The following is a 10,488-nucleotide window of genomic DNA, read 5'->3' as shown; positions in this document are numbered from 1 at the left end:
ATTTATTTTAACAAAACACATCTTACTGAATGAATGTTTTAATAACTGACATAACTAAATTTATAAAAATCTTGAAAATACAGCCAGTACCATCCCTGTGCTGAATCTCACAGTCTGACTTCTGTGGGGAAAGCCTGCCGTTCATATTCGGATATTTTGCTGGCACCAAATAAATGTAAATGTTGACTCAGAGTAACCGACTCTGCCTGATGCTTGAGTCCTTTCATTCCCCTCTGGTTTCTGCTATTTAAAAAAAAAAAGTCTATGAAAGAAAGTTTTGTTCACTTTTCACGACGGATTCTGAGCCCTGAAACACTCACACTTTCAGGCGATCATCAGTGCAGGTAAATCTCCTTTTCTATCACATTTTACTTACCCTTTACAGTATTTCCTTACATATACACACACATCTGACAGCACACGCAGTCAGATGACAGCACACGCAGATGTGATATTTTTATCTTTCTTCTAAAACATTTTCTTTTATATCAAATTTCACAGCCATGAAGTTTGTGATCCTGTTGGCTGTTTTGAGTGGTAAGTTTTATCTTGAATGAAACTACATGCGTTGATGTTGTAGATTTAAAGTTGTGGAATATAGTTTTGAAGTTTATAGTTTTAACTTTTAAAATTTACCATGCACCATGGAAGTGTTTTTTTTTCTAAAATAATTCTTTTAATAATGTTTTTAGGAGTTTTTGCTGCCCCTTTCCTGAAGGAAGAGGAGGCTAAGCGATTCATCAGGCTGAAGAGACAGTCAGGATATTGGGATCCACACCATTCTCAGAACCAATGGGGTTACACCATTCAGGAACAGGTAAGAGTACATGAAATGGCCTAAGCATATAGAATAAATCACTCTGAGAATAATTTCTTGTAGTGCTTTGTTCCTTAGGCTAATGAGTATTGGACAGCCATTCGAACAGATGCTCAGTACTACATGGACATGAGCAACATGATGTTTGACCGCTCTGTGGCCACGTGAGTGAAAAACTGCTATTCACCATGAAATGAAATTTGAATGTTTGCATTCTTCCTACTTTAAAAGGAAGAATGAAGACATTCAAAGTATTACATTAACAATGTGAGTGTTCATCAAGTACATTACTTAGTAACTTTAAATCAAACATGTTTGCAGAGGAAACAGCTTTTTTTTTCTTGTTGTAAAAACAGTGAATAATGACAATTTTAACTGCCAGTGTGTCCAAACTGAAGTACATGAGTTTAATGAGTGCTATGACTTGCTTTTACATTTTAATGATATTTTAAGGATATTTTGATCACACAACCTCAAATCAGTTTTAAATTTTCTTTTTCTTTTTTTTCCTGTAACTTTATTTTACTTTGCAGTGAAAACAACAGGATGTATATGGAGATGCTGCGTAATGCACGCGCCCACCTGGACAGCCTGACGGGTCGTAACGGGTAAAAAGTAAAAAACAAAAAAAGAAGACTGGGGACAAAACTAAAGCTAAATAAATCCCAAATATTTAACAAGAAGTGATGTACAGGTTGATAAGGGAAGTTTTTGAACATGTTCCACATTCAGAGCCTCAATAATTAACTTTTTTTTATGAAAAAGTGCATTAGTTTTGGCATTCAAACACACATCAAGAATACACCATTTGGACAGTAAGTTTTGGATTGAAATTAACTTGCCAGCATTTTTACTCAAATGAAGCTTCTCACTGGTTATGAAATGTGCCCATTATTTCCTGTCAGTTGGGTGGGAATTATTGCTTTCAATAATTGTGTAAAATTTATGACTGATTTATGGATTATTGTAGAAAAATTATGAAAATTAAGCCTTTCATAATAATAAAATCAAAGCAAATTAAACTGCATTTGTTTCTTCTTTAGTCTTTTAGGATTGTCATCATATAGTAATAAAATGATTGTATGCCATTAATAAAAACATATTCAACAGAGGAATAAGCAATGACATGCAAGGAGATTCATCAGATTTGCCACCAGGTGGTGCTGCCAGGTGCAGATTTTACTTCACAGATTTCAGCTAAACACATATAATTGGCCTGTGTTACACCATTTGTGGTATTACAGTGACTTCCATTTTTGCACAACATTAAAAGCAAATACAAAAAAACACATCAGTTCATGACTCAAAAACACTTGTGTATTTAAACCAACTTTATTAGTATGATTAAATACATCTGAACAATACAAATAAACTTTCAAGGGTTGTTTTCATTCATTCATTATAACTTTAAATGTCTTCTTTACCTGGTGTGACAAATATGTATGTGAGGAGGATGACACAGATGAGAACTCAGTAAATGCTACTGAAACAGAACAGCACACATTTGGGCTTCAGTGCAGTGACACTCAACCTACAGCCTGAGGGCCAAATCAGGACCACTAAAGGGTATTTGTTAGGCCCCCAAACCTCATCAGATTCACTAAAGAAAGAGATTCTAGCTCTACTTAATATATAAACTCTTTTAAATGTATGCAAAACGTTCAATTAAAATATAGACACATCCAATAAATGCAGTAAAATCTATTATTTATCTGGTCCAAGAGTCGCTCCTTGCACAAAGCTAATGTTGGCAATAGGTTAATTCATCTGAAAATAAATGTTTTCAAAGAAAGATCAGCTTTGTTCATGTATATTAATTGGCTTCCTGTTGTCATGTAAAAAGACTCCAGGGAAAAGCAAGTTAAGCATCCCTGCTTTAATACTTTCATTCCCTTAATGTGCGTAATCAAAAGTCAAAACTTGTGCAAACTTGTGCAAAGTGGTGGGATCTGTATGTAAGGTAGTTCAAAGATTGTTGGTACCTTTACAGAAATTATTTTTCTTACAGGTTACTGCAAAACGTAGCTACAGCAAAAGGTGTTTTGTGCTCCAGGTAAGCAATGTTTAATAGTGACAGAAAAAATTACATGTAGAATGTACTGTTGAAGTGACAATGCCATGTTAGATATTTGAACCAGTTTCCAAAAGTGGAAAGTTGTTTTGCAGCCAGGTGAAAAAACATTCCACAAACAGCATCAAATTATATGTGACGTTGGTTATAAACATAAACAATAAAGCAATTATTGGGTTTTACTTTGATCTAGTATAGTGATAGCTAAATACAATTTTGTGTGGAGTTTTAAGTTTTTATGTTTTTTTTTTATTTTGGCAATTTACAAGATGGAAATTAGCACAGGTGGGACTACTGTTTACTGAGACAGTTATAGTTACCTATAAACAGAGTGTTATGCCAACATAAAAACTTGAAACATACTGATTTCATGACTTACTGGCATACTTAGTTGCTTCTTTTTGCTCAGTGGTAACATATTTAATAGATTCTTTTAAGGCAGATTATCAGCTGCCTGTGAAAGAGCTTGGTTAATGTAATGGTTCTGAAGCTTGTTCCTCAATTGGAGTTGGAGGAGGGATTTTCATGAACATCTGCAGAGCTGGAGTGAAGATAAGGATGGTTCCCAGTACTGAGACTGTGAGGAAAGCCCAAAGGAAGATTCTGTCTAACACCTGGGCCACAAACTTCCAGTCTTGTACCACCTGCGAAAAAGTAGAAATAACACATGGGATTAGCTTCCGGCCCCGCCCACTACTTCCGGTCCGCGAATTGATGTAAAAAAATAACATGCAATTTGGTCCTTTAAGTTACTTTTTTGACATTTCACCTTCCCCTCCAATTAAGAGGGTTAAGCGAAATGTCAAAAAAGTAACTTAAAGGGCTAAATTGCATGTTATTTTTTACATTCATTCGCGGACTAGAAGGGAAGCGGCCCACGGACCGCAAGTTTGGGCACCCCTGGATTACAGAAACATTTGGCATAATATACACATCAAGCTCTTAGTCTGTTAAAAGTATTCATGTTTACTGATAAATACTTTACACACCTCGCGGATGAAGTGTTCTTTGCGGATATGTCTGCTGATGTAGCGCACCGAATAGATGGCTTTCTCCAGCATAGTAGCCCAGGCCTCTTCATCCTTCCCATCAGAAGTTGTCTGTCCACGCGCACTGCTGTTTGTCCTCTGGACTCTCCGACCTCCAGAGCGAGGCTTCAGCTCAGGGCTTTCAGGAGCCAGCTCTGGGTAGTGGTAGCGATCAGTGTGCCCTCGCATGCACAGCAATCTGGGTAGTTTCTGAAGGAAGAGGTTTCGAACCCATGGCGACATTGGGTGGTAAGTGGCTGAGGAGCGGTGGTGCACATTGATGACAAAGACTGTGACAATGATGGAGAGGGTGACAAAAATCATGATGAAGAGCAGGTACTCTCCAATCAAGGGTATGACCTTGGAGGAGGAGGGTATAATCTCTTCAATGACCAGGAGGAACACAGTAAGTGACACTAGGACAGAGGTAGAGAGCGAAAGCTTCTCTCCTTCATCTGAGGGGAGGTAAAAGACCAGGACGGTCAGAAAGGACAAACCCAAACAAGGGATGATTAAGAACAGTGTGTAGAACAAGGGTAACCTCTTCAGGATGAAGGAGTATGTGATGAAGGGATAGAATAACAAGCCATCTTTTCTGTTTCCTTTAGCACCAGTGGCACTGAGTATCTCCCACTCCCCATTATCAAAGAAGTCTTTCCGATCAACCTGGTTGTCCATGAGAACCAAGTCCACCATGCTCCCATCATAGGTCCAGGACCCAAACTTCATGGAGCAGTTCTGGCGATCAAAAGGGAAAAAGGTGACATCCATAGTGCAAGCAGATTTGTAACTGGCAGGTGGTGTCCAGGTGATGGCCCCATTGTACTTCACAATAGCTTTGGTCATCAGGGAGCCCTCAAACCGCCCATCAGCACTAAAGAAACATTAAAACAAAAGTCACTTCTCATCTTAATTGCATTTACATTAAGCTGTATTTGTATTTAGTCATCTTCTTGATAAAGGATTTTTTTTATGCACCTGTTGTAGTTCAATTCATTATCACATGAAAATTGAAAATTAGCTCCATGAGACCAGTATGCAACCTGTCTATGTCGCACCAAGATGGGCTCAAACCCTGTCTCTGTGTTGGATGAGTGTTTAAGTAAATGGATGGCTGTATAGATGAATGGACTATGAATAGAGTGGCTCTTTTGACCACCGCTCAATGCTACCTGATCCTTATTTTAGTTTTTTAGATGAAGGCTGAGATTAAATATTTATAATATTTATACCACTACATTCTAGTTACACTCAAAGTAAAAAAAAAAAATATATATATATATATATATATATATATATATATAAAGATAAGAAAACCATTCACTTTTTGTTAGTATGTTTGATACTGGCAGACAGTCATGTTTCACATGAAGAAATCATCAGTCACTCAATTAGTGATATTTCAGAGTGGCCTTACTTCTCATACAGGACAATGTCTGGGAGCCAGATATTTTCTGAAGGAACTCTGATGGAAGTGATTCCTCCATATTTATCTGGACTCCATCGCAGCTTGTAATCAATCCACTCCTGGTCAACATAAAGGCAAAATGCATGATGCTGCATCATTACTTATATATAATACTCAACAATACTGTGACATGTTTGCATTTGTAGTGATAAAACTGAATGAAACCCATTAAAAGGTCCATAGCCACTAAACCCTATTTAAGAGACTCCCATATGACTTCTGCCACCAATCAGTAGCTATTTAAATAACACCTAAATCTTAAACATGAACCAACTGCCCATGCAATTTGTTGAAGCAAATCAAGGCTCTTTCTCTCACTTCAATCTAATCTATCACTGTTTCATGCTCTTCCCAACAAGCCTATGTTCATTTTGTGTCTCACCTGCCACAGCCAAACATTAGTCGTCATTAGCTGATTTTTCTCATCCTAAAAAAGAAAAGCACAAAATAGACAAAAATATTAATATTCAAAATGGGGGGAATAACTAAATGGCAGTATAAATAGTTTGTTGGATAACAGCAAAATTACTGATCAAAAATGTTTGAGTTCAAAGGTAATGTAAGAAAAATAATGTTTCTAGAAATTATTTGTTAGCATTTTTGGAACTCATTGCTTGATTATTTATTGGACTTGCACACAGAAGTGCAACTACGAAAGTGAGATATGTGCTTGTTTGGCTGATTTTGGTAGGTTTGTACAGTATTGTGTAAAGGTCTGGAGCCACCCCTCATTTCTTCATATTTTACTAGGAAAATGGGAAATAGGTGTAGTAATTTCCTGAAACATCTGCAAGCATACATGGAAATACAGTATCTAAGGCAAAAACAGAGTTTGTACAATTCTAACAAGCTTGAAAGTTGATATTTTGTATGCTCACCTTTCTTCTTCAACACAGTCAGGTCCTGTGTCAGGTCTTTGTTGGATTTTTTCCTGTTTCCTAAGGACATGTCTTTCAGATACTGTTCATCTGCTGTATATAGTTTTTTAAGGCCTGACATTTTTATTTTTTTCATCCATGAGGCAACTGTTTGTTGTGATTTGGTGCTATATAAATTAAATGTAATTGAATCCTCTATTTGTCCAGTTTCTCGAAAATTTCTTAAGGACACCATGCAGAGACATGCCAAGTTTTTTTGTGTTCTTTGGCATTCTTTGGATCCAACTTAAGAAATGGGAACAATCGTATATTTTTGCAACAGACTGCTAGTAACAAAGTGACCAAAGGTACAATTTAAAATTGGTTCTTTGCTAAGTTGTCTGTTATGTGTAAACACAGCACTGGTTCATCCCTTGAGTTAGCTGCATTTTTTTATGTTTGAATGCCAAGTCAGTTAAAATCAGTTAAGTGGTCCCACAGAAAAAAAAAATTCCTCTGAAAATGGTCAGGTACAAGGACTGGACTGAAAATCAGTGAAAAAGCAGCCAATGTTCAAAGACAATTTTTTGAAAAAGCTTCAGGAAGCCTGGAGAACTATTACTCAAGACCAGTTTTAAAAAATTACAAGAAAGTCTGGCTCCTTGGAAGAAAAATATAAAGAAATGAGGGGGGAAAGTCGAGTTCTGTTTACAGTTAGCCTAGATCTATACCTGTAAAACACAAAGGTCTGCAGATGTCAGTAGTTTACAAAAAAAATCCAAGATCAGTTATTTTACACAAATATTTTACACTCTGATACTGTATAAGTAAATCTTGTATCAAGGCTTTAGATTTGTTTGCTAGGCTCCATGAAAATCTTGGTGGTGGTGGTGAATGAAATCATCTTTTCTTTTTCCATTTCCATCAGAATCTAATTTATCTGTCTCTGCCACTATCTTAGTAAATAAGAAAAGGAAACATGACACTAAAGGTGGGTGCAGCAAGCAAGTGATATAAACACATGAAGAAGTAAATAGAGGCAAAAGAAGAGTTCAATAATCTCAGTAGAAGTGAGACACATATTCAAACATATCAACATATCCAGTGCAAGCCTCAGCTGTCAGACACAGTTGAATGTTTTGGTGATCACATAGACCAGAGTTGAATCATAATCTAATAGAGAGCTATGCAGCAGCCCAGAGAGACTCAGGGGACATGCACAGCGTAGGCAGGCTGTTGTTTTTATGTTGCCCTTTCTCTTTTCCAAAATCCAACAGATCAACCTAAACCTTCCTATCTGGCACAAACAGCATTGTTTAATTCATTCCTGACTGTCTTTGATGGAAGGAGGAGAAAAGAAAAGTTAAATCTGAACTGGCTGAGATGAATATTTCAAGCCAAGAAGAGTGGTGCCTCCATTAGCGTGCTCAGTTTTCTCCTCTCAAACACCTAAGCCATCTCAACCTATCGCAGTCATCCTTTGAAATATTAAAGAAACACTCCACAAAGAGACTGTGTAGTTGCAAATATGACTAGAGCATTCAAGCTCTATTTCAGCACCACATGTAAAGCTGCCAGTGGTGTGTTTGTTTTCAGCACCATGGACAGTGACACTGATGAAACCGGAAAAAAGACTGCATTTTCTTTTAAGTGTTAAGCACGTTTTAACTCAATGTTTTGAAGACTTTTTTCAGTCATTGCATTTTCAAAGCAAGTCAGTGCTTACAACTTGGTTTTGCTGTTAAAGGATAAGGTTGGCAATATTCTTTACATTGGATGTTGCCAACAAATCCCGCAGAAAGACCAACATGTAAAATGTGCTGGTTTATCCACCATTGCTTTCCCACTTAACAAGCATAACTGTGGGTTCAACAGTTTTTGTGAGGGTTTGTACTTGCATGTGTCATCTCACCACATCAACCAGCTGAGAGATCTTGAGTCCAAAGCGTACTTTAATAGTGTCATTGGCACGCTGGATTGGCCTAACCCAGCGCTGGTAGCCTTGAAAAAGGTTCTTGAGCAGAGCATCCTCCATCTCTGCCAAGGACACAAACTCATTTGGAGCTGGAACAAGAAAGAGGAAAGTGGACAACAATAACAATGGTGTTCTTAATGTATCTGCCTTTCACCATCACCAGCCTGATTCTGCTGTTAGAACACACAGGGATAGAAAGTAGAGCATTTACTTTTTAATACGTCTTCCAGCTGACAAAAGACAAAACATAACAAGATAACAAGATAGGATAAATGGAATAATATAGCTGTGCACAGAAGCTGGGCAGTCAGCCTATCAGTCAGCCTGCAGTAAAATGAAGTCTCCAGAGCAACAGAAACTGTAATATTGATGGGACAGACAGCTAAAATATCAGACACAGGGGACGTCATGTGGGAGAACTGAGTGCGTGCAGAGAGAGGGAGAGTGTCCACCTTTAACCTGCAGCTGTTTTTTTTTTTCCTCTGGCTTCACATCTGTCTGATATCACCTGACAGGGTAAATATGTGTAAAGCATTCACCAAGTAAACATAAAAGCAGCATTACAGATCATTTAAATCCCACAAGCTCTGGCTGTACTTTCAAGGACAGGTGCAGAGAGTTTGACACTGATATCTGACACCTGTGTTCTTGTTTGTCTGATGACCAATCAACTTCAAGAGAAGCAGAGCCAGGACCATCACATTACTGTGTCACACTGCTAAAAGGATTATCTTGTTGATGCAGGGGTGCAGGTATGCACAGTAAAATAGCCCCATTCGTCCTATAAAAATGGCAGCTTTTGCTGTTTTGTTATTGTCAGCACAATTAGAAGTCTGTATCTCTTTAAGTTGAGCAACATACTGAAAGCGTGAAGTCTGAAAAGAAACGTGAAAATAGAAACATAATCTTTTGCTGTATAAGACAATTGGTGAGTAGTTCGTAGAAGTTGGTGCTTTCGTGTTTGACAAGGTCATGGGAGTTTATGTAGAGTTTAATCAAATCTTTATCAGCGCATGTTGCACAACATGGAAGCAATAATCTGCATATATAGAGACAATGTACTCTAAATAAATATTAAATATATATATCAAGGGTTTTCTCACCGGCAATCTTGGCGGGGGACAGTTTGCAAAACCCCAACAGAAGGAGGAGAAGGACTTCTAACTTCATGGTATTGTCCGAGGGAGAGCTCTTGCAGCCTCCTGTTAGTAAGTGCTGCTCTGCTGAAGAAGGCTATGCGCACCGATGTGGCAAAGACCCGAGGTTCCCATCAGTGGTGGGGCTCGACACTTTATGGAAAGTAACCCCGATGCTGCTGTGTTCCACGGGGGCAGGGACCTGATGTGAGGGCGCACGTGTCCCTATGTGATTCCGTTCGATGCGTCACGGAAATCGCGGTTGTCGGTCGATGAGGTGGTTCGCAGGAGGAGAGAGGGACGGAGGGGGAGGAGGCGGGGGAGGAGGGATCCCCGGGTGGGGCCTGGAAGTGAAGCTTTGAAGACGCTTTGAAGCGTGAAGCAAGCTTTGTGTTTATTTCACTGCTACCCGCCTTCTCCGGACGGACTTTGTTACAGTGACCAATGTTTAAAACTACAGGGAGACGTAAGATTCCTTTTTCGGAATGTAAGTTGTCAGCTTTCACTTTAAATTCTGTGGAGAGTTTGCACATTTTAGCAAACTACTGGGACAAATAGTGGCCAAATACCCATTTTCGGTGACTTGAGCTTTTGCAGCATTTTATTTTATTGTTTATTTTCTTTTTAGAAATATAATATTAGGGATGTGCAGTAAGCAGAATGACGTGTGGCAACGACTGATTATCACATTGTACCTCATTCACTCCACCTCATTAAGTGTCGCTTTTCAGTCCACTGGAAATCACTAACTAGAGCATAATCCAAATAAAGGACAGGAAAACCTTTATATGAATGCATGAAGACATTATGATATTATCTCGTCAATGAATTGTGTCAATAAATGTTCAAGAAACTTAAAGAAGTCCAGTCACCTTTTTTCAAGGTCCAGAGACTACAATGAATGCTGTGTACCGAAGCAGAAGAGTAGCCCACCTTCTTTAATGTAATTAGTAACATTTTCCTGGTGTTATGCTATGAAAAAGCTCTATTATACTATTATTAATAATCTGATGTACAACCACTGTTGTACCTTTTACTTTTAATTACTGAATTAAGTTGTCAAAAAGTGCTTCCTATAGTGTATGTGGAGGGCAGGCTTGTTTGATAAATGTGTTGTAGTATCAACACTAGGACAT

At 38.2% G+C, this 10,488-nt stretch overlaps 2 protein-coding genes across 2 annotated transcripts; one reads left to right on the top strand and one right to left on the bottom strand.

The window, feature by feature from the left end:
* Positions 1–503: 503 nt before the first annotated feature.
* On the top strand, positions 504–1,429 carry LOC115777883 (uncharacterized protein C3orf85). The gene is made up of 4 exons (XM_030725901.1): positions 504–537; positions 693–817; positions 896–981; positions 1,351–1,429. The coding sequence occupies exons 1-4, from the start codon at positions 504–506 to the stop codon at positions 1,427–1,429; spliced, it is 324 nt and encodes a 107-aa protein (XP_030581761.1).
* A 608-nt stretch (positions 1,430–2,037) lies between these two features.
* On the bottom strand, positions 2,038–9,599 carry LOC115777882 (neuronal acetylcholine receptor subunit non-alpha-2-like). Its single transcript, XM_030725900.1, has 6 exons — positions 9,320–9,599; positions 8,154–8,305; positions 5,767–5,811; positions 5,334–5,443; positions 3,878–4,790; positions 2,038–3,532 (listed from the first exon to the last, which is right to left on the bottom strand). Exons 1-6 carry the CDS (start codon positions 9,384–9,386, stop codon positions 3,359–3,361), a joined length of 1,461 nt encoding a protein of 486 aa, XP_030581760.1. The 5' UTR covers positions 9,387–9,599; the 3' UTR covers positions 2,038–3,358.
* Positions 9,600–10,488: the final 889 nt, after the last annotated feature.

The sequence above is a fragment of the Archocentrus centrarchus genome, unplaced genomic scaffold (assembly GCF_007364275.1).
Source record: "Archocentrus centrarchus isolate MPI-CPG fArcCen1 unplaced genomic scaffold, fArcCen1 scaffold_83_ctg1, whole genome shotgun sequence".
NCBI lineage: Eukaryota > Metazoa > Chordata > Actinopteri > Cichliformes > Cichlidae > Archocentrus > Archocentrus centrarchus.
Note: the sequence above shows the minus strand (reverse complement) of the source record. Positions and strands in the feature narration are given on the sequence as shown.